This window comes from Alosa pseudoharengus, unplaced genomic scaffold (genome assembly GCF_046254945.1).
Source record: "Alosa pseudoharengus isolate Yale_2024_CS ecotype anadromous, Long Island Sound unplaced genomic scaffold, YU_APseudo_1.1 YU_APseudo_1.1_scf_19, whole genome shotgun sequence".
NCBI lineage: Eukaryota > Metazoa > Chordata > Actinopteri > Clupeiformes > Clupeidae > Alosa > Alosa pseudoharengus.
Window position 1 is genome coordinate 12,501,326 of NW_027468657.1, and position 25,524 is coordinate 12,526,849.

Genomic DNA, 25,524 nt, shown 5'->3' on the forward strand with positions numbered 1-25,524 from the left:
ACCCCTCCCCCACTCTCCTGCAGGTGAAGGACTAGGCTGACATCGCGACCTGTGCAACCTGCCCCCTGCCCCCCCCCCCCCCCCCTGCCTCAGCGGAGCAGTCGGGGGCATCTGACCGCCTCTCCTCCTCCTCCCCTTCCTCCTCCTTCCTCTTCTTCCTCCCCTCCTCCGTCTCTCTCTCTCATCTCCTCCGTGTGTCCACGCTCCTCTCCACTCCTGCGTCCTGCTGCCGCTGGGCTCCGCCATGGACCTGAAGGACCGCCGGCACCGCTCGCTCACCAGGGGCCGCTGTGCGGGCAAGGATCTGCAGTACACCTCGTCCTCCCTGGACAACGAGGAGTGCCGCGTGCCCACGCAGAAGTCCTACAGCTCCAGCGAGACCCTGAAGGCCTATGACCACGACTCCCACCTGCACTACGGAGGATGCGTGTCTGACCTGGTGCACCACGAGGCGGACGAGTACTCCAGACAAGGTGAGTCAGGGCGCCAACGACACAGGCTGACCGAGAGTCAGTTGTTCAGCACAGTGACTAATCATATGTCTCCAAACTCTCCCGATTAGAGAAAAGTGTGTGTTTATTTTGATTGGCCAGATAGGGTTTCTCTAATGGGACGAGTACTGCAGGCAGCATGAGGCAGAGAGGGAGGAACAGACGCCGATCCAGAATCAGTTGTTCAACACAGTAACTAATCACAGCATAGTGTATGAGTCCAGACAATGGGAGAGAAGTTTAAGTTTGTTTCATTGGGCAGATTTCTTTAAATCTTTAAGTCATACATAAATTGGTGTAGCTAATAAAATAATAACAGGAATTGGACTATGGCTATATAGTTTCCTCCACATTCATATTCTGTCTGTGAGCAGATAGCACAGAATCAAAATGTAATCTAAAAGACCCAAGGAAAAGATTAGTGGGTATATCAGTTCCTAACGACCTAAAAAAGGAAGCCGATTATATTTTCTTAGATTACATTATATTTGTAACATCTTATAACTTAGCATAGTTTAGATAAGGTGTAGGATGCTCACTAGAGATGCTGGATGACATACAGTGTGTATCCAAAGCCATGGACCTCAACCTTATTTTACTCCTTTCTGTGTGTACAGTTTATGTGTGACCTGACCATCCCCACAGCGTCTTGTACTGATTCTCATCAGAAATGCTTGCTTGAGTTTACCCTTACAGTTAAATACAACTGCGCAGAAGAACAGTTAAACAGTTTACAGAAAGGCCAAAGCCATATATGATACGATACAAAAACTGTATTGTCCACAGATGTGAAAATTTTTCTTCGGTTTCACCAAGAATACAAGAATACAACAAGAGAGACAGGACATTACTAACAGCACATAACCAAGACTGACATTACTAATAGTACATAACCAAGATTACAAACAGCACATACTGTATCCAAGACAGACATTACTAACAGCACATAACCAAGATGGACATTACAAACAGCACATCGCTAAGATGGACATGGCTAACAGCACATAACCAAGATGGACATTACAAACAGCACATAGCTAAGATGGACATGACTAACAGCACATAGCCAAGACGGCAAGACGGACAATACAGACAATACATTTCATGAAAAGTGACATTTATAAAATACTTTACAACAGTAAATAAATAAATCAATAAATCAATACAGAATACTACAGTAAATATGCTTGCTGTGCATAAAACCTGCAACCAGAAAGTATGCCTCGCCCTACATTCCATTATTAAGTGTGTTATTTAGCACCTTAACAGCATTGGGGATGAAGGATTTCGTAAAGATGTCTCTATTTGCTGGTGGTACTCTAAAATGCCTCCCTGAGGGCCGGAGTTCAAATTCACTGTGTAATGGATGGGGGGGTCACTAATCACTTTCTCAGCTTTACTTTGTTTGTAATGTGTTTCTCATACATACTCCTTAAGTGCCTTTGTGGCTTCCCTATACTGTTTGAGACCATGCTCACTATTCTCTGCAGTTTGTTCCTCCATTGGATGTTTAGATTACATACCACATGATCATGTTAAAAGATAGGACTCTTTCCACTAAGCAATTTCCAGGATGTTTTGGTTCATTCCGAAGTATGTGTCCTTTCAATGGTTTTCTATATGTTTGGCAGTTCCAATTATCCTACAAGGGGTTTGATGGCTTTCGTTCAGTAAGCTCTTCTTAGACATCTGCTCTCTTTCCTTCGTACTTGTATGTTTACACACAACCACATAAACACTCTTTGTTTACACACAACCACATACACACTCTTTGTTTAACCTGTGAAATAAGCTGTCGGTTCCTGTGATCTGTGTGTTATGCAGAGATAGCACCTCCTAACTCCAGTACAGAGCTACCATCTGATTAAAGAGTCTCTGATTCTGAGGTTCTGATATAGGTTCTGATATGAGGTTCTGATATACAGCAGATTCTGATATAAATTCTGATATTGGTTCTAATATGTTCTGATATAAGTTCTAATGTAGGTTCTGATATAGGTTCTAATATAAGTTCTGATATAAGTTCTAATATAGGTTCTGATATACAACCTATATCAGATCACATTAACACTGCGACACACTCACACCCAGAATATCCACCCACACACACACACACACACACACACACACACACTCACACACACACACACACACACACATGCTTGTCATTTACATGCTTATGCTTCCATACATAAAGTAATATAGAGGTGTGAATGGAGAGCCCTGCTCATGGCCAGCCTCTCTGAGGTTCCTGAGCTATTGCCCCCATGCTCATAATCCCTCACACACACACACACACACACACACACACACCGTGCTCATAATCCCTCACCCGTCTTCTGCTAATCCACACATCCGTAGGTGTCCCCGCTCACCTCGCCTCTCGTCGTGAAACCCTCAGCGCCGTCCCGTGTGCTTCAGTTCATCTCCTGCCCTGCGCCGCCAATCACGTGACCATCCACACCACGCGGGGTCCCTGAGCATCTGCTAGTGTGAGTGTGTGTGTGCGTGTGCGTGTGCGTGTGCGTGTGCGTGTGCGTGTGCGTGTGCGTGTGTGTGTGTGTGTGTGTGTGTGTGTGTGTATGCATCTGTGTGTGTTTGTATGCGTGCGTGCGTGTGCGTGTGTGTGTGTGTGTGTGTGTGGGGGGGGGGGCGTTGCATACATACGCACACACTCACACACACACACACACACACACACACACCCTGTCCCTGCGAAAAAACAGCAGAGCCAGACAGCATCTCATTGTGGTGCAAACTGAGCGTGATGGTGACCTGTTTCCCGCAGATCCACCTCAATACTGAGGCTGCCCAGACGCAAGGGGAAGAAAATCGTATTCGTTTGGCCTGAAGAAGTGCGCTAAGCCTGGAAGCCTAATAAATCAATGCTGAGTGAGTGTGTGTGGAGGACACAAAGAAGCGCTCTGTAAGAGTGGCAGCCAGAGCTCCATTGATCTCCCATTGGTCAGCTTGGAGCTGTCCTCCTCCTTTCCTGTCTCCTCCACAAATGAACTGGAATCAGGAGATAATTAGCAAGGAAACGCTGCCAGCGATAACGGGCTCTGCTCATCTGATCTGCTTATTGTTTCTCTACTCTGGTTATTCTAATCTCACAACATACCGGAGATGCTGTCCTTACATATGGGGATGACCCTAACAGAGATAGACATACCGTACCGGAGCTGCTGTCCTTATATGTGGGGATGACCCAACAGAGATGGACATGACGCTTGTGAGTTATTCTGGAAAGCTGGAGGTTTAAAGGAGGAATGCGAAGGAGAACGTCTCAGCACAGCTGCTTGGGTAATGTCCGGTCAGCGCTGCAGAGAGCGACCTGGCGAAGCGCTGGCCTTGGCGGCCCCGGAGCAGGCGTGGCGCGTGCCGCTGAGGAGGAGGAGGAGGAGGAGGGCGAGCGAGCGAGCGACAGATTGTTGCATCTCTCGCAGCCCAGCCACTTACGTCGGCCACGGCTCAGCGGCTACAGATGTATCCGTGGGAAGTGTTGCCAGGGGGAGAGTGGCGCTGGTGCCCGCGCCATATGTGGCAGCTCTCGGAGGGTGCGGAGGAACCCAAACACGTCTGTCTGCCTCTGAAACCACCTCGGGCCCAGCCTGGCGAAGAGACATGTCGGAACTTTTACAAGGTTAAAGTACGCCCCGCAGTTGAGACTTTTTGTTTTGTTTTTTACTTTATTTTATTTTTCAACCTTAGTTCTTATGGCTCTACACGACTGTATAAACTAGTCAGGCTTTTTCGAACAAGAAAGTATATTTTCATCAAAGATTCATCAGTTATCATCGCACGTCTCGTATCCTAAGCTAGAAGCCAAGACAAATTTCATTATTTCCCTCTTGAAATGAAGATAGATCACCCAACTTTTTGTTCAACAGACCCTGAGATGAAATCCGCCGTGACATTCACCCAGGTGAAAATGAATTCTTAACTCAGCATCGGCAGCCTGTGAGTGGCATCAGAATGTGGAAGGTGACACCGGCGCCCAGTCATGTTCTGGAGGCTGCAAAAGAAAAGAAAAAAAAAGCCTTATTCACACCATGTGGTGTAAAAGAAAGAGATCCATACAGGGCGGCGGCCATATTGAATTCTTTATTGAGTCGTTCGTCTGTTCTGTCTCTGCTTTTACTGCTGCTGTTCGGGTTCTGTGGCCTGTCTGACCAATGGGTGTCCACGGTGACGGTCGACGGAGTGGCTATCAAGGTTGCTTCATTGTGCTGCAGCTGCATCGATATTCTGGAGCTGCGGCTGTTGCTCCTGCAGCGATAGTGACACCTAACCTGGGCTGTAGGCCTGATTGACAGCTGGTTAGGGTGGGGGGATAGACTGGGACAGCACAACATCTCTGCTAGCTGATTTTTCCTCCTTGGAATGTCCGCCATAAAAATACCATATCATATCAGAATCATGCAATCACTTGTTTGTATTTCTCTGCTGTGATACATGTTCTTTGGCAGTCGACATGTTGATGGACAGGTGAAAAGAAGACTGTCCATGCATACCGTCTTACTTGCGTGTGTATTTTGCACACCCTTTGCCCATCTCAGTAACACCACATGTATTTGGATGGCTGAGGGCTGGCTTGTGCAGATTAACCACTAAAACACATCTAGAGCTCTTCTTCTTCCTGGTCAGGGCTCCACCAGCATCAGAACCATGCAGTGGACCCCAGGTCCATACCCAGGACATGTTTAATCTGTCTCTCCACACTCGTTCACCTCACTCTGTTCAGGCTGCAGATTAATTTGTTAGTGTCTGCCGTTCGTTCTGGAATGAGTTAAGTAGAGGCTTAGCACTCATCTTCAGTTCAATGTCCTTAGGGTCCTGTGTCAGGACATATTTCTCTCTCCCTATGCCCTGCTTTATCTCTCTCTCTCTCACACACACACACACACACACACACTCTCTCTCTCTCTCTCTGTCTCTCTTTGTCTCTTCCTCTGTTACATACATGCTATGGAGGAGCTTCCTGTTTTGATGTGGATTTGGCTGTCAGGTCACACATTTTATTTATTGTTTAATCCTGTTGATTCAGTGTGCTATTGTGGTATCACTTTAAATCTGGGCCTCTGAACATCAAAGGCAGGAGCACAGCAGCTGGAGGGTGTTAAAACTAAATGACGGATATTAAATGTGCTCCCTCCCAATCATACACTCCCATGCTCTCTCAACCCTCGCTCGCATCTTTCACTCACTCTATCTGTCTCTACACACACACACACACACACACACACACACACACACACTTACATTCATAGACACACACACACACACATGCACACATACACACGCAACAATAAATACACACAGCTTTTTACATTGTACTTTTTTCTTTCTTTCTGTATAAACCACCCATGACCTTGCCATGGCATACATGAGCATACAGTACATAGGTCTATGTCTACTTATTTTTCTTTTCGTTGTGCATGAGATCCAAGCACATCCTTTTTTTCTCCCCTGGATACAAAAAAACAGGAACATTCATCTTCTCTATAGAGAGAAAATAAATAAATCCTCTCCTATCTAAAAAAAAAACATTCTATCATATTTACAGTATAACAGAAAATGATGCGCTCGGCATAACACAGCTGGGTTATAGACGCGCTGGGCTTTACATCGCTGGGTTATAGAAGCGCTGGGCTTTACATCGCTGGGTTATAGAGGCGCTGGGCTTTACATCGCTGGGTTATAGATGCGCTGGGCGTAACATCGCTGGGTTATAGACTTGCTGGGCGTAACATCGCTGGGTTATAGACTTGCTGGGCGTAACATCGCTGGGTTATAGATGCGCTGGGCGTAACATCGCTGGGTTATAGATGCGCTGGGCGTAACATCGCTGGGTTATAGAGGCGCTGGGCTTTACATCGCTGGGTTATAGACTTGCTGGGCGTAACATCGCTGGGTTATAGATGCGCTGGGCGTAACATCGCTGGGTTATAGACTTGCTGGGCGTAACATCGCTGGGTTATAGATGCGCTGGGCGTAACATCACTGGGTTATAGACGCGCTGGGCGTAACATCACTGGGTTATAGAAGCGCTGGGTGTAACATCGCTGGGTTATAGATGCGCTGGGCTTTACATCGCTGGGTTATAGATGCGCTGGGCGTAACATCGCTGGGTTATAGATGCGCTGGGCGTAACATCGCTGGGTTATAGACTTGCTGGGCATAACATCGCTGGGTTATAGGCGCTCCGGGAGAGAGCGTGGCCAGCCCTGTGTGAGCAGCGTGGCAGGCCCCTGGAGGTGGAGGAGAGCATGTGTAGCCAGCGCTTGGCCAGTCTGATATCACAGTAATGGTCCTGATTAAAGGGCTATTATCCGCACCTCTCGCCCAGCTGCTTCTGTGCGATCTGGACAATTGTCTCATCAAACTACCTGTGTGTCCCCCCCGGGCTAAATTGCAATGGTAGAGTTTTTTCCTCTTCCCCCTCTCTCTATCCCTCTCTCTCTCCCTCTCTCTCTCCCTCTCTCTCTCCCTCTCTCTCTCCCTATCTATATGTCCACTTGTTTCTCTTTTCTCTTGCTCTCTTTTGCTCTACTTGTTTCTCCCTTTTTCTTTCTCTCCCTCTGTTTCTGTCTCACTTCCTCTGCTCTTACTCACCCCCTCCCTCCTCTCCCTACCTCTCCCTCTCTCTCTCCCCCTCTCTCCCTCCTCCTCTCCCACTCTCTCTCTCCCTCTCTCTCCCCCTCTCTCTCCCTCTCTCTCTCCCTCTCTCTCTCTCTCTCTCCCCCTCTCTCTCCCCCTCTCTCTCTCCCTCTCTCTCTCTCTCTCTCTCTCTCCCCCTCTCTCCTCGCCTGCCTCTTGCACTCTGCTCAGCAGAAAGCAGTCCCGCTGTCACCTGCTCATTGGTGGGTAAAGAGTGTGGCCCCCTGGACCTTGGGCTGCCTTTGTGTTTTGGCAGTTGGCATGAGGTGGCTTGTGTTTGTCACGCTTCAGAGGCCTGGTGGACCCCTCCGCACGTATGTGTGTGTGTGTGTTTGTGTCTGTGTGTGTGTGTGTGTGGTTGTGTAAGTGCAATTGTACTGTATGTGCAGTTGTGTGCATGTGTGTATCCATGTGTGTGCGTGTGTGTGTGTGTGTGTGTGTGTGTGTGTGTGTGTGTGTGTGTGTGTGTGTGTGTGTGTGTGTGTGTGTGTGTGTGTGCGCGCGCGCTTGTGTCCGTGTGCACGTGTGTGTGTGTGTGTGTGTGTGTGAGTGTGTGTGTGTGTGTGTGTGTGTGTGTGTGTGTGTGTGTGTGTGTGTGTAGATTGAAAGGCTGGGGGCACACTCCACTTTGCACCGGTTAAAGGGGCGGCCAGCAGAGTGCCATGAATGCCGAGCAGGCATTTTCTTTTCTCCTTTTTTCCTCTTTCCATTTCACTTCCTCCTCCTCTTCCATTTTCTCCTCTGTTCTTCCACACCCTCTCCATCCATCCCCCTCTCTTTCCAACCACTTGTTTTCTGTCACCTCATTTTCAAGTCTTCCTCTCCTCTCCTCCTCTCCTCCTCTCCTCCTCCTCATGTCACTTCCACCAGAGAAGCAGACCGCGGCGGTCATGACCCTGTCCACCATCAAAGACCAGGCGGCCATTTTCTTCTTCCCGAGAAATGAAATGAAAAGTGAGAGTTTAACCTCCTCTTGTCTGTTCTAGAGGAGGATTGTTTGTGCTGAGAGATGATGAGGCTGACCTCACCCAGAGACCCCACTGAGTGGTCAGATGAGAAGGAAAGTGGAAAGAGACCCTGGGCTCTCTGACTAGTCCAGCCAGCGAGGAGTTGAGGTGTCACCTCTCCCGCCTCATCAGCTCTGGACACTCTCATCTGAAGTCATTTTGGGAGTGGAGAGTATTTTTCTTTTTAATATCATTTGGTGTCTTTGGTGCCTTTAATCTGATAGGACAGTGACAGGAAGCAAGTCAGAGTGAGAGACGGAGTGGGGACAGGAAGTGACACGTGTTGGACTCAGACCCTGGTCCCTGTGGGCATATGGTATGGTGCAGTAACCAGTTGCGTCACAAGGCCCCTCTCCACGCAAAGACTATTTAACACTTCTCAGGCGTTGGAATTAGAGAACAATAACAACAACCATACCCATCAATTCTCTCCACACACGCACGCACACACACACACACACACACACAGATGAACAATAACAACAACCATACCATAAATCCTCTCATTACTGCTTGTGCGGCACAAGGTTAATTTGTGCCTGAAACAGTACTGTTTAATATATTTAGTGTTGTGTTTAGTGTGGTGTTATCGTCTTGTTTTTCTCGTTTACTTTATTATATTGACTTAAATGCTTTCAGCAAATACAAGCCCATGACAAAATGAGTGTACATTTGTCAGTGTTATTCTCTGCCGTGCTAAGATCAGAGCCCAGAGACTTGGCTGCTATCACACACTCAAGCATCCAGACTACAAAGGAACCCAGGACGTTGGGCCCATCAAATGACTAATTGGTTTTTGGTGAACTCCTTGTTTGAAAGTATCAGAAGCCTCTAGAAGCCTTAGGGAATGTTGGCGACTACAAAGCAAAACGTCAGCCATCTCCATGTGATTGACAATGACTCCGGTCTGTGTCACGGACCGTTGAAAGGAAATGAATAAATAACTCAGGCCTTTGATCCGTGATTGTGTTCCAGCAAAGAGACCATTCCAGTGCTTCCTGGGGAACTGGAGGCTGTGCCCCCAGAAATACCCAGGAATATAAAGCAGGGACCTGTTTGGCGAGGTGTTTGAGAACCCCCCCCCCCCCCCCCCGCCCCCGTGCCCCCCCTAAACACACACTCACACACACTCACTCCCCATGGTTTTCCTGGTTATTTCTGGCTTTGCAATTAAAAAGGTGTGGGTTGACCCTGATGAGCTGAAAGGGCTCTTCAGAGACGGTCCCGGTTTGACGGTGAGGACCCTGTTATGAGTCCCCATAATGCACTGTGCTCCCGTGCTAATGCAGCCCTAATGAGGAGCTGGGCGCTAGCAGGGGAGGGACATCAGTGCGAGGCGTGTGAAGGCGTACTGGGCTCCACTGCGGCCGCTGTGTCAACCCTTTGCAATTTACACGCTAGCCCCGTAAGAATGCACATGTAGAGACACACACATGCACACACAAATAGCAACACTTACACAGATATGTACACACACACGCACGCACGCACGCACACACACACACACACACACTCCACATAATCATGCACACTCTCACTCCTGCACGTACACACAGAGTGAATTCACACCCTCTGCCATCCTCACACATCTATGGGAGGTGCTGTTGCCGTGGAGTAGGACGATGCGGAGAGGGGAGGGGGGAGGGGGGTGTGTGGGAAATGACTGTCCTGGCCGTGAATCGCATGCTAATGGCACAGATTATCACATATTTGTCTGATTTAGCCAAGCACTTAATGGCTGTAGCATGTTTTGGACCATGCTATAATTAAAATGACCGCAGTTCATCTGTGACGTTTTTTTGTCACTAATGAGGTTTAGATAACACTTCATTTGAACTTTCTGTCAAAACCACTAACATAATCATGTTGCAAATATGTCATGACAGATGTCATACAGTGTTATGCAAAATGGTTTGGTAATAGTAAATCAGTTGTAGTTGTTGTTTTGACACCTTATTCCTGTTTGGTATCATTGCTCATTAAGGTAACATAGATGCCACATCACTGTGCAGTAACTCATAGTCTTTATGACTAATCTGATCTAACCATATGCTGCTTCTGACCTCATATATTTATGATAGGGTTATGTCAGTCCGAAGGAGAATTTAAGTAAGCCATTATGAGCAGGGGGCCCAAGGAGCATTACACAATGCAAGATAAAGTCCTGAGACATAAAGAAGGCCTAAGGAGCGTTACACATGCGAGTTAAAGTCCTGAGACATAAAGGAGGCCTAAGGAGCGTTACACATGCGAGTTAAAGTCCTGAGACATAAAGGAGGCCTAAGGAGCGTTACACATGCGAGTTAAAGTCCTGAGACATAAAGGAGGCCTAAGGAGCGTTGCACATGCGAGTTAAAGTCCTGAGACATAAAGGAGGCCTATATGGAGCATTACACCATGCGGGATGAAGTCCTGAGACATAAATGGCTGTGTGAGGAGACGTACTCTGGAGACCTTCAGTGGGTTTCATCGAGAGCAGAGACTGAGGGGGGGCGGCGTGAGACCTTCCCCAGCATCCGCCATGAGTCTCGTCTCGTCTTGTCATAGTCTCAATTCGTGAGAAACACGGAGAACATAACGCCGACAGTATTCATGCCATGCCACGCTCACAGTCGCGCACAGTATGTTCTGTCTCCTGATTGGTTGATGGCATCTCAGCTCGGCCAATGGCACGATGTGTGTTCTCGCTAAAGCTGCCTGTGCCCTTACGATGGCAGGGGATGGCGTTCTGGTGGTGTGTGTGTGTGTGTCGGGAGGTATCAGAGCTCGGTGGTGATCCGGGGGGAAACAGAGCCAGCTGCGTAATTTCATTAATGGCTTCACAATCCCACAATCCCTTTCACAGCCTTGTGCCATGGAGGGATACTCAGCATGGTGACCTTCAGATCTGTCCTCTCAGCTGTTTCCCAATCACTCTTCTTCTGCCCCTATACCATCACCTGTCCCTGAGCTCCGTTGGCCTCCCCATACAAACACATAGGTGTGTACACTGACACACACACACACACACACAAAGACACGCACGCACATATTTTGAAATCTGGCCATTGCAATCTCTAGAAATATTAACATGACACTGTGAAATCACTGGGCACATGCATGCTGTCACAACAGCAGGGTAGTGAATGCTGTGTATGCCATAACATGTAGTGATTCTTTTATATGTCAGGTTCAAGTCAAGTGTCAGGAATTCACCCCCACCACACACACACACACACACATACACACACACACACAGACACACACACACACTAGTGTCACCTACTGTCACTTGCCTCTTATTCCTGATGTTGAATGTCCATCCCGAGCTGGAACAAAGCAATGGCTATTTCACAGCGAGCCCTGGCTGTCTCCCTCTGGCCTTTTTTTCATTTCCTACTTATGAGGCTATTGCTTTGAAGTGTTTATCTGGCAGTGTGCAGGAACACAAGAGGACTCAGCCCCAAATGCATGTCCAAGGGCTTAATCTGCTCTCCACAACCACAGAAACACAAACACGCACACACACACACACATACACACACACACACACACACACACACACACACACAGTGCCACCACTGCAGAGAGAACACAGGCTAGAGATATGTCTCCCTCTTGTCTCTCCTTTATCTCTCCCTCTCACTTTCTCTCTTCCTCTCTCTCTCCCTCTATCTCCCTCTCTCTCCCTCTCTCATTCTCTCTCCCTCCCTCTCTCTCTCTCTCTCTCTTCTCCTCTGTCCCATACATCTTCTCCTTGCTCTCATTCCTCAGCACCTGCATCTTGTGCTCTATTGTATCTTCACTTTACTCCTCACTTCCTCCTCTGTCTCTGTCTCTGTCTCCGCTGCATATTTATCTTCTCCCCCTAATGCTCTCGTACCTTAGCCTCCTTCCCATTTATTTTACCCATCATGCATCTCTCTCTCTCTCTCAAATTCAAATTCAAAAAAAGCTTTATTGACATGACAAGAGCATTTGTGTTGTCTAAGCATACAAATAGTTAGGTAAGTGAGGAAACAAAGAGCATGAAAATAAGTAAAAATAAGTAAATAAATATAAATAAAATAAATTGATTCAATAAATTATAAGAAAAAAATAAATAATAATAATAATAATAATAATAATAATAAAATATTAGAAATGATAACTCTAGATGAGATGGGATTGAATAGGATTTAAGGTGGTGGAGAGGTGAGAGAATCTGTTCTTGCGTATCTGCTTTCTAACCTTAATTTGTGGCACATATACACAAACTGAGCTGCTAGCTCAATTGTCTGTATGTCCTCTCCTAAGAGGACTTTCATTTTGGAACTAGCATATCTCTCTCTCTCTGTCTCTCGCTCTCTCAGCTCTCAGGCCCATTTTTGTCACCCACTTCTTCAGATACACGCTGACCCTGTGTGCGTGTGTGTGTGTGTGTGTTTGTTTGTGTGATGCTGTTGTCCTCTCCCTCGCAAGGTGCATCAGATCCATTCGTCTCATTCTGTCCCATGAAGACATCCCAGACCACCTGTCCGATTGAGAAGGGCAGACAGGGTGGAGGAGTAACTGTGCCTAGTAACTCTGCACACACATGGGCACGCATTCTATAGAGATGACAAAAACAACTTCATAAAATGCACTTGAAGAACGATAAAGGACACCATGAGCGATAACCTGCATGACAGAGAATACGTTGATTTAAACAGTTGATTTACGTAACAGTGATTTACTGTTTTGCGCCAGTCCACCTCCTCATCAAGCCACTGCTGTACATATGTACAGCACATATATGTACATATATGAACAGAATCACTGAACAAGTTCCAAGGATCCCTTTGACTTGCACTTTGTTTGAATCATACTTTTCTCATTTCTCATTCTAACCTTAACACAGATTATTTTTAGTGGTCAGCCTTTGCTGCCTAGAGACCAGCAAGCATCGTCCGCTCATTTGCGACACCCCAGGGGGTGTTTTACCGTCCTGTGCCTATTCATCCACCACTAAGGGGAAACTGCAACTGTAATGAATGGAGAATGGGCAGAATGGCGTTTTTTCCCCCTCCGTCACACAATTACAGTTTTGTATTTGTGCTCTCCAGGCTCTGGCAATTGTCCACTATTCACTGGAAACTTCACAAAAAGCACACCTCAATGAAGGTGGCATTCGGAGCTTTGCAGTCTTTGATGTCAGAAAAGCAAGCTACCATTGGTGGGTTTCAGTATGGGGCTTCAGAGCAGGACATGGCATGCAGAGCTCATTCGGCATCTTTCTTTAGCCACTGTGGTTTTAAAAGAGGAAGCACTTAAGGGCCAAATGCCGTTCAGCCACTTTGCACTTATAGGAGTGGAGTTCAATAAGCTGTTGTTCTTCAGAAACTTTCCTTAACTTTTCTTCTTTCTAACTTTACTTCTGCTTTATTTTATGAAGGCCTCATAGTTTTACTGCAAGGACCGTGTAGTGCACCAGTTAACAGTGTGAGATTTTTAAAAACATTTTTGAAAAGAACACAATTTACTGTCAGGGTTGCCTGGCCTTTATTGATGGGACAGTTAAAGGTTGTATCAGCGATAGCAGAGGAACGTCACTTCTGTTGATGTTCAAACAAAACAGAGAGCCAGCTCGCTACTCCCTCCTCCTCCCTCCTGTGCAATTGAAACTCTCCTAAACGCGCATCACGCGGGTTATTGGTTGAAACTCTTTATTTTGCCTTTGAGTGGGTTGCCAACCCCTTTTGGTAGCAATTTTTTTTGTGTAGAGATCTCAGAGCCTAGGCTGCCTTTTTTTGATGGCCTGCTTATGCACAGGCAGCTAGTGGATCGTTAGGAAAGATTAGATGAATGTGATTTTTTTGGACCTGAAATCGCTGATACAACCTTTAAGAGCACACTGGAGTCAAGTGGGAGAAAGAGATGCGGAGTGACATCAGGAAATGACCTCTGGCCGGATTTGAACTTGTGACCTATACTATATGTTGTGGACAGCTGTGCTATGGCTTCACGAGTGTGACAACATATTTAATGCTGTTCACTTTCATGTGCCAGAACTTTAACCCAAATACTAACTTTAACTCACCCCCTCAAGGATATGGACAGTTTAAAGCCTGAATGCACTGTTACCATGTTATTACTCGGCATATGAAGTTGTTATAAACTATTTGTAATCGTATAGTTACAATATCATTAAGGCACTTATGACACTTTTTTCAGTCGTTATGCCACTTATCTTTTTTTTAGGAGTGGAGTGTGTGCTGTGTCTGTGATGGTCAGGTGTGTGTCCTGGCAGAGATGTGTGTGTGTGTGTGTGTGTGTGTGTGTGTGTGTGTGTGTGTGTGTGTGTACTCCTAATGAAGCAGTCATTGTTAATCAGAGACTAGTGGTGGAGACAAATCTAGCTCACACCTGCTGTTGCGGGACACTGGAAAGTAGAGCACATTTGCTGGCAGGATGGTCTTTGTGAATATGGACACGTGCGTGCACACACACACACACACACACACACACACACACACAAATACACACACACATACACACACACACACACACACACACACACACATACAGTACATGCACGCATGCACTTCTGCACACACACACACAGGCTCAGTCTCTCTGAATTCATTCCCTCATCACTGCCATCATTTTCAATTATCTCTCTTCATATGTTGTATCAGGCTTTTATCGGATGACTTCATAAGAGTGAGAGAGAGAGAGGGAGAGGGATGGAGTGGTGGTTGAATAGAGGGCTCTCCAGAGTCCTGTTATGTCCCCCCCCCCCCCACACACACACATAGAGATCTTTCCCCTTCTTTCTGTTCATGAAAAGATGTATGGGCGTCAGGTTGTGGAGTCCATCTGGTCTTCCTGTGAAAGAGCAAAGGCTTGTGGGACTTGTAGTACAATAGAAATACAATGTTTCCCAGAAGTGTGTGTGTGTGTGTGTGTGTGTGTGTGTGTGTGTGTGTGTGTGTGTGTGTGTGTGTGTGTCCATGTGTGTGCTTGCGTGTTAGTGTGTGTGTGTGTGTGTGTGTGTTTGTGTGTGTGTGTGTTCGTGTGTGTGTTTGTGTGTGTCTGTGCCCATGTGTGTGCTTGCGTGTGTGTGCATGTGTTAGATATGGCTCGGCATGCTTCTGGGAACCTGTCCGAGTGTGAGAGAGGGACTCTCCGTCTTGCCCGTCTTGTCCTCGGCCTGCTTCCATCTGGCCACAGTGTGCATTGAGAAACACGAGAGGGGAAAACGAGACTGAAGACGTCTCCACATCTCTAACTTCCACGCTCCGTCCTGCTGCTCTCCTCCAGTGAGCGTGCTGCCGCTGCCTGGAAGCCAGCAGAAAAGAGCAGAGTCATTTAGACGCCGCTACAAGTCTTATTCGCTACAAGTCTTATTCGCTACAAGTCTTATTCGCTACAAGTCTTACTCGCTCCGCTAAATGTCTTATTCGCTACATGTCTTATTCGCTCCGCTACATGTCTTATCCGCTACAAGTCTTATTCGCTACAAGTCTTATTCGCTACAAGTCTTATTCCCTACAAGTCTTATTCGCTACAAGTCTTATTCCCTACAAGTCTTATTCGCTACATGTCTTATTCGCTACATGTCTTATTCGCTACATGTCTTATTCGCTCCGCTACAAGTCTTATTCGCTACATGTCTTATTCGCTACATGTCTTATTCGCTCCGCTACATGTCTTATTCGCTACATGTCTTATTCGCTCCGCTACATTTATTATTCGCTACATGTCTTATTCGCTACATGTCTTATTCGCTCCGCTACATGTCTTATTCGCTCCGCTACATGTCTTATTCGCTACATGTCTTATTCGCTCCGCTACATGTCTTATTCGCTACATGTCTTATTCGCTACATGTCTTATTCGCTCCGCTACATGTCTTATTCGCTATAAGTCTTACTCGCTCCGCTACATGTCTTATTCGCTACATGTCTTATTCGCTACATGTCTTATTCGCTCCGCTACATGTCTTATTCGCTACATGTCTTATTTGCTCCGCTACATGTCTTATTCGCTACATGTCTTATTCGCTACATGTCTTATTCGCTCCACTATATGTCTTATTCGCTACATGTCTTATTCGCTACATGTCTTTTTCGCTCCGCTACATGTCTTATTCGCTACATGTCTTATTCGCTACATGTCTTATTCGCTACATGTCTTATTCGCTCCACTATATGTCTTATTCGCTACATGTCTTATTCGCTACATGTCTTTTTCGCTCCGCTACATGTCTTATTCGCTACATGTCTTATTCGCTACATGTCTTATTCGCTCCACTATATGTCTTATTCGCTACATGTCTTATTCGCTCCGCTACATGTCTTATTCGTTACATGTCTTATTCGCTACATGTCTTATTCGCTACATGTCTTATTCGCTACAAGTCTTACTCGCTCCGCTACATGTCTTATTCGCTACATGTCTTATTTGCTACATGTCTTATTCGCTACATGTCTTATTCGCTCCGCTACATGTCTTATTCGCTACATGTCTTATTTCGCTACATGTCTTATTCTCTACATGTCTTATTCGCTACATGTCTTATTCACTACATGTCTTATTCGCTCCGCTACAAGTCTTATCCGCTACATGTCTTATTCGCTACAAGTCTTATTCGCTCCGCTACATGTCTTATTCGCTACAAGTCTTATTCGCTCCGCTACATGTCTTATTCGCTACATGTCTTATTCGCTACATGTCTTATCCGCTACATGTCTTATTCGCTCCGCTACATGTCTTATTCACTACATGTCTTATCCGCTACATGTCTTATTCGCTACATGTCTTATTCGCTACATGTCTTATTCGCTACATGTCTTATTTGCTAAATGTCTTATTCGCTCCGCTACATGTCTTATTCGCTACATGTCTTATTCGCTACATGTCTTATTCGCTCCGCTACATGTCTTATTCGCTACATGTCTTATCCGCTACATGTCTTATTCGCTACATGTCTTATTCGCTAAATGTCTTATTCGCTCCGCTACATACTAAGATGCTTTAGTTCCGTTATGCCCCTTACGGGGGAAGGGTCAGGGGTCGACCTCTGCATGGAACAAGAAAAGCAAAGCAAACCAAAATAAATGTATTTCCAGTGATTAGGCTGCTCTATCTAAAGTAAATCCTTCTGTCTGAGATGGACATAGAAGCCAAGGACTCCGGAGAGAGAGAGAGAGAGAGAGAGAGAGAGAGAGAGAGAGAGAGAGAGAGAGAGAGAGAGAGAGAGAGAGAGAGAGAGAGAGAGAGAGAGAGAGAGAGAGAGAGAGAGAGAGTTAAATATATATATAGAGAGAGACAGAGAAACAAGCATTTTAGAGAAGATCCTCTTCGCTACTCTCCAAATTGACCTTAACAAGCCAGTGGGCCACTCTGAGGTAAACTCATGCCAGCACAGAGGTTATGATCCCTTTCAGGGAAATAATCCACATCATTTTCCGCCACATTCGGGGTGTTAGAAGTGGGAGAGCTGGACAGGGGGAGAAAGATCAGGGTGGGGGTGTTGGGGGGGGGTAGATGTAGTTTTGGATATAAGTCAGCCGTGCCACTCTCTCTTGCTATATATCAGTTAAAATACGGCATCAAACTTTAATTTCCAGTTTTGATGAAACCATCTCTTCACATGTAGCCCTAGGAGTTTGATGTCGCTTTTCTTTGTCCAAAATAAGTTATTTTTTTATGATGGGGATTTCAGGCTTTACCATAATATCATGTGGATTTCAGGCTTTACCATATTATTGTAGCTATGCAAAGTGTAATGGTGCAGAGAGCACAAGCATGGCACTCTCATGGTCTGAGGACTTCATTCCATCTTTCACATACGCCCAGCGCCTCTCCTATGTGTGTGTGTGTGTGTGTGTGTGTGTGTGTGTGTGTGTGTGTGTGTTTATGTGTGAAAACAGGATTGGCAAAGCACATTCTCTTTTGAACACCACTCCTCTGCTATTGACAGTTGACAGTGCTAACAGATTGTTTCCTGTTTTGCCAAAAAACAACCATTGATTTATCCAGGGCTTTTAATACTGACACAGAAAGTTGAACACGCACGGACACACACACACACACACACAAACACGCACACACAAACCCGCACAGACACACACAGCCCTCCTCAAATTGTTGAGCACACCTTCAACGGTTTCATTGTATGCAATGTCTTATAACATTCCATTCACTTTCCTCTCTTTGTGTATGTCAATTTTTGTTTATTTTCCGGTATTTATTTATACTGTTTATGTATTTATTTACTTTTGTCAATATAATTACTATGCTTCTATGAGTCTTTGAGCCCAACACTATTCAGTACTAAAGAAGCCATGTTATTTTTTTCTTTCCTGCCCCAGTCTACGTGGATGTCTCACCAATAATCCTGCATTATTTTCTCTCAGGTATGGTACGGTTACACCTGTAGAGTAGACCTGTGCCTGTGCTAGCCCAGAGTTATGCCTTTATAGACCTATGTAGACCTGTGCCTCTGCTAGCCCAGAGTTATGCCTTTATAGACCTATGTAGACCTGTGCCTCTGCTAGCCCAGAGTTATGCCTTTATAGACCTATGTAGACCTGTGCCTCTGCTAGTCCAGAGTTAGCTCACTGCTAGCATTCATCTGGTAGGCATGACAATAAGCTCAGTGAAAACAAACAGTTTTAGAGCTGCTTAACCAATCATGAAGATATGCCAGATGCTTACAACCACTGACTTTCAATTAGGGCTGGGCGATATATCGATATAAAAGATATATCGATATATTTTAAAATGTGATATGGAATTAGACCATATCGCATATATCGATATAGTTCAAATTTGCGCTGTGATCCTTGCTCCACGCAAGCCGCTGACCGGAGCTCTCTGCGCCGCTCCCCGCCCCTCCTCTTTCATGCACAGAAGGGGCAGGAAGAGACACTCTGGCACTCTTCAACAAACATGGAGAAAGCAACAATGTCTGAGCGTGCAGAGGGGAGTCTCTTGGTTAGTAAAAGAAAAAGTAGTAGCTCAATAATTTGGAGATGGTTTGGAGCAACAAAACCACGCTATATGTAGGGAGTGCCATAAGCACGTTGCAGCCATTGTAAAGCAATTTACAAAAGATTCACTGAACAAAAATGTTGATGTGGTACATGAAAAATTAGCTAAAAACGTGGAGAATGCAATGCAATCAAGCATTTTGGGCGATGTGGAGTGACAAGCTGGCAGCAGATTAAATGCCCACGAGAGAGAAAAAGATGCGTTTTAAAAAAGACGTGTACAGACCGGTTTTAATAGGATGTGCAGACCAAAGCTGCAGCAAGCAGGTGATATTTAGACATTTATTTCACAAAATCCAAGACCAAGAACAGACAGATGTAACTGGACACATAGAGGCCAAACATATTGAGAATTCTACAGGGAATGTTAATGAAGATGAAGGAGTTGAATAGTGGCAAGAGGCAAGCCGAAGGCTGCTCACGAGTGCCCGCGCTAATTGTGAAGCAATTTACAAAAGATTCACTGAACAAAAATGCTGATGTGGTACATGAAAATCTAGCTAAAAATGTGGACAATGCAATCAAGCATTTTGGACGATATATTGGCACAAGCTAGCAGCAGAATAATTGCTCGGCTGGCCACCAGTGATGCCAGTAACGCGTTACTTAGTAACGCGTTAGTCTATTTTGACCACTTTTTTCGGTAACGAGTAATCTAACGCGCTACTATTTACAAACCAGTAATCAGATTAAAGTTACTTATCTAATTTACTGTGCATTACTATTTTTGTAATTTTCCTTAGTAAAAAGATATATTCTTTGCTTTCTTCTTGTCTTGGGGATTAATGTCATGTAGGCTATGCTCACATTTTCAGCATGAGCACAATTCACGTGTAAAGCCACGCAGCGACACAAACGTAAACAACAATGGAGGGAGAGAGAGGGATGCACATTTTATCGGTCATTACTTTGAGCAGACCTCTCAAGTCTCACGCATTGAGCGTGAGACACACGCATTTCAATGACTTCACACGCTCACACGCCACACATGGCATTTCTCACTCTGAGAAATTGTTAACTTGCCCGCTCAGAAATTTCTAAGGGCTATATTTTACAAACGTGTCACACAACGTTGCTGTCTGTGCGCTCATTCAGCTCAGAGAGCTGCTGTTCAGTTACTAACCTATCGGCCAATCAGAAAATAGGATTTCTCAACCAATCAGGAATTAGTTTTGTTTTGATGTGGGTCCGCAATGTGAAGACTGCTGGTCTTCGGAGTCGTGGAGTGAAATTAGGCCCGGTGCTTCGTCTGATAATTTGCTGCGCAGTTGATCAAGATACCGCGGACCGACAAAAAAAGAAAACAAACGTTTCTGCTATCGATGTCATTAAACATGGAGCCATAGCTACAATAAAGTGGTGGTATGAGCGTTCATTCAATGCAGGCGTCTGCGCGAGAGAAACTGAAACTAATCGATAACGTTGGTACCAAAGCTCCGCTTCAACCTGTTGAATGCTATTTAATTGTTTAACGACACTTAATAGAACAACGTTGATTTTTGGAACTCATAGAAACAGAGCAGAGACTGTATAATACATAGCACTGAGTATTGTATAGTCAAATTTGAATATAACGTGGCCAAAAGCTATTGCAGCCTTCTTTCTATCTGTTAAAGATCAACAGATCAGTGATTTTGCTTGCCAAAAAAGCTGGTATTGTGTTTTCTGAATCATTACATTCATTCATTCATTCATTCAAATTAAACTTCATTAAAAAACATGTATTTTTTTCCTCCATTTCCTACCAATGTACTGTATGATGCTTGCATGAGGGAAACATCCCAAAACAATAACACCCATATAATTGTTGCTGTTTTGAGAAGTATTTCTTTTCTTATGCAAGCATCCTGCAACCATGCAAAAGCAATGAAACTAATTATATCTTACATTAGTAAAGCAGTCCTCTGATGTGCATGTCACAAAACATTTAAGTGAAAGTGCATGTATAACAATATAGGCATAATAATGATTCTGATAATGATAATGACAATTTGATTTGGAGGGAGTGGGGTTGGGTACATGTAGATGAGCCCTATGACCCAAAGTCTGCCATGACTGGGCCTCAGGTCAAAGAAGTTTAAGAAAGGCTGGTCTACATAACAGACAGATTGAGGTTTGCAGTGATGCGCCTGAAGGCACGGGTTGAGGACCCAGTCAGTTACGTCATAATGAACCACAGTGCTTTAAATGGGAGCCCCCAGTATCAGTCATCAAAGGCATCAAAATCTGCCACAAACACTTACAACACACATCACTCATACTGTAAACACACACACACACACACACACACACGGACAGAACCACCACTGTTCAAGAGACCATTTTGGGGCTAAATGTGCTTTTTTTTTTGTTTGTTTAGAGCAGAATGAGCCACGGCTGTTGAAAGGGCCCATTTGGGTGAAATTATTATTATAATTTATGTTATTATTATTTATTTTTATTTTATAATACATTTATTTAGAATAAATAAAACTGTGTTTGAAATAATGGAATTTGTGCTCTCTCATGAAGCTGGGTCGATGGGACATGGGGAGGGTGGGTCTGTTGATCGGGGGGGAGGGGGCGTGGTGCCACGAGTAGTTCAAGCAGATGTAGGACTTTCATGTACTTCGATCGTGACATTAGGCTTGTTCGTCTTGCCTGAGTCTGACTTTCGTCTGGCTTTCTACGTAAACGTGATCTTCAGAGGCTAGCCGGGAGGAGCTACAACAGAGGGCAGCTCATCCCGGACAGAAAGGCTACAGTCTGCCTGACGTGACTCGCGGGAAATATCGCGGAATGTTGTTTGCAATAAACACAGCAGAACTTTCATTCTTACTCATTAAAATGAGCATGATGATTGACGAAATAAATTCTTATGATGTAGTTTAAATAAACCACTGTTGTCATACAGTTAACAGGCCTGCATTGTAGCACATACATTCAATATGAAGTGTTTCCCTTATATGTGTGTCTATCTATTTAGCCAACAGCAGAAAATAACAGAATATCCAAACGTTTTCAGTAGGCTAGCCTACCGTTGTTGCAGAAATCACGTATAAGAAGGTATCCCTTCGATTTCTGTTTATTTTCGCATATTCCAACATAAGGAAGCAGCATGAGCCTCCAGTCATAATTGTCATGAGGACATTCCTCCCAAATGGCCCTATCACGTCTTTGAACTGACGTCATGAGGGCGTGTTTCAGCTCGTGCAGCTCGTGGAAGGCAACTGCAAGATCTGTCTGCAGGCTAAGACTCCCGCGATATTTTAAGGCCATGTGACATGGTGTCACGGTGGTAAGTCCCTCCCCGGCTGACAGAAGTCGGACAGAATTTCTAACCAGCAAGCATTGCGTCCATCCCAGTATGCATTGTGTTCAACCCAGCATGCATCACATCAAGTCAGATCTGCACAGATCTGCCGCAAGCGGAGCAAGATACTTCATCAGGAGCCACTTCCGGGAACCTGGATCGCACGAGGGGGGGTCAAAATCCCCCTTTATGCAGAGCAGAGGCAGCGACTGCTCCATTGAAGTCTATGGGCATAGCTCAGAATTTTACCACATATGCTAAGGTCTTAGTTCTATAGAGTTAGGGATGTGCATTTCGGGCACATTTTCATGATCCTCAAACCCTTGTGAACATTTCAGGTACATTTTTAGCATTTTTGAGCATTCCAGTCTGGAGAAAATCGACTTTATATCAGGTGTGCGCCGGCTATTTATGCCGCTGCTGTTGGCGGGTTGCAATGTACGCTCATCAATACGTCATCGACACGCCTCTTTATGCAGACAGGATTCGATCCCCATTTCGCGCCCATAGACATGAACTACGACGAAGTATCTTGCTCCGCCTTAACAATCTTTGACGAACTCGCCTAGTGGCACTGTGCCAATGTCATGCCCCCTCCCCCCTGAGAAACAAAGTCTCACTCCTAGCAAACTTCAAAACTTGAGAGCCCTGCTTCGAGTTTGTGTCAGCTAAACATGACAACATTAAGGTACATTGTACATTCTGTGCTGGCGACAAAGTGCTGTCTAGCTAGACATCCCAAGTCTCCCGAAGTTTTGGGAGTCTCCCACATATTGATAGCGGCTTCCTGACGCCTAGCCTCGTGAGACCATCCTGATCTCGCGAGCTTCAGGGTTTCACTCGCAGATCAGTCTGGATACTTTCCGTTAAAGAAAATTTGGAGCAGTTCACCAAACGAACGTCCAATCAGCGTTGGCTTTGAGGCGGGTTGAGGTGTGACGCAAGGAACAACATGACTGCATCCACAGAGATGAGCATTTTTTAAGGCGGTGGGGGTGTTGTCGGCAGCTGCTGAAAGTAACTAATAAAGTAACTTGTAATCTAACTTAGTTACTTTTAAAATCAAGTAATCAGTAAAGTAACTAAGTTACTTTTTAAAGGAGTAATCAGTAATCAGATTACTTTTTCAAGGTAACTGTGGCAACACTGCTGGCCACCTCCGAGAGGGCGAGAGAAAAAAATATGTGCATAGCCTAAATTTCAGCACGGGGTTGCGGGTATTGCGCATAAGTTATTAAGTATTGAGCATAACAATAAAAGTCCCACAACTCCATCATAATGAGAGAAATTCCCACACATGTTACAGCGCTGTCTGATAACGTTAATCTAATAATGGAGCGGCCTGAATGCGGGACTATTGACTGGACGGACCAACTCTGATTTCAATTGAACCCCATGCAGAGACACACACACGCGCGCATGGACCACTTTGCCTCTCTCTCTCCCTCTCTCATCGCTGAAGTCAAATTATAGCCTGGGAGGTGCTTCTACATCAACCACGATCGACAGGAAAGGAAAACAAACGTTTAGTGATCAGGAACCGTCAGGAATTTTGTAAACACAGAAGCATGACAGCCTATAACGCGAGATAACATGGATGTGTTTTCCAGTTGAGGAACGTTATAATCGATTGCGGACGTAAACAGACAGATACAGACACAGAGTGCATAGTAGGCCTACTTTCACTTTCTACTGTGCGTATTCAGTACGTGAAAGATAATTAGTCGCAAAACAGCAATCAAATATTAGCCTACATGGCAGTGAGTTTTGTTTTCAAATGTTTTCATGCATGTCTAGATAACGGATGAGGAATGTTTAGGAGACAGACTATCGTAAATCTTCAAATTATGACTGGGGTCTTTTTATTTAGGCTGCGCAAAGCACAGCACCTTTATTTGGGGCATGGCTTACTGTTTGATTATATTGCTAAATATCGGGACTGATGACCACTGAAATCTGTGGGGTATTTGATGGTTCACTATTAAGTTTCATGTATGAAAGGGTGTTGGGATTTCCTTCCGCTTATTGCGAGATAAGGCACCCGCTTTCATTTATTCATTGAACGTGATTTGTGCTGAAATGGAAACCTTATTCAGCATAAATTTAGTTATTTTTTTAATTAAGCATGATTTACTTTTTTATAAAATTCGTAGGCTGATGCCTGGCAGCAACAATTGTGTTGAAATGTAGGTTACTGCTTCAGCCTCTGGCAAGCAGGGCGGCATGCAACTGGTAGCTTGAGAGCAACATGTCAGAGACTCATGGTGTAAGACAATGACTTTTCATTGGCAACAATATTAAACCAACCAACAAAATAAAATATTAAGAAGAGCTCTTTTATGAGTTAAATTTTAAAAAAAACTATTACTGGCCTTTACTTGTCCGAATCTGAGGCCCAAACAGAATCCTGGCCATACTGGTAATTCGAGGATTTAGGTATGCACATGTGTTTCAGGTATAGGGCAACCACTAATCTCTGACTGAAAGTGCACAGAACTTGTGCATTTGAGAGCGCTCTCTTGCAGCTAGACAGTAATGTTTCATGTAGGGTTCATGTCAGTTAATATGAATTAACATTTAAAAGCATGTTCAATTATATATTTTTTCATATTTAAGTCGCACCTGACTATAAGTCGCAGGGCCAGCCAAACTATGAAAAAAAGTGTGACTTATAGTCCGGAAAATACGGTACTTATATTTGACTGAACATTTCATTTTACAGCTCTAACTTTGCGGAAAAAATATCGGGATATATCGTATATCGATATTCAACCTAAATATATCGGGATATGACTTTTGGTCCATATCGCCCAGCCCTACTTTCAATTATTGATTTAGGTAAATAAATTATTTAGAAAAGTGACAGGGAATTGTCAAACACTGACTTTGACAGCTGTTTTTTTCACTGAGTTGCCACATGTAACACAATTGAGAAATGTTTGTTCCTGGTATTCACAGACCAGACAAATGACTTTGGGGTTGTAACAGAAACATGTAGATTCATTCTCAAAAATTATTAAAAGTTGAATTAAAGTTGCATTAAAGTTGAATGACGAGATTTGTGTAAAAAGTGTGTTA

The 25,524-nt window shown here is 44.8% G+C and overlaps 1 protein-coding gene across 1 annotated transcript in view; it reads left to right on the top strand.

The window, feature by feature from the left end:
* The first annotated feature begins 244 nt into the window (after positions 1-244).
* The window catches only part of LOC143132851 (teneurin-2-like), a 33,302-nt gene continuing 8,022 nt past the window's right edge, over positions 245-25,524 (top strand). Inside the window, exon 1 of the mRNA XM_076292676.1 lies at positions 245-473. Within this exon, the coding sequence (XP_076148791.1) occupies positions 245-473 (229 nt within the window). The remainder of the gene's footprint in view (positions 474-25,524) is intronic.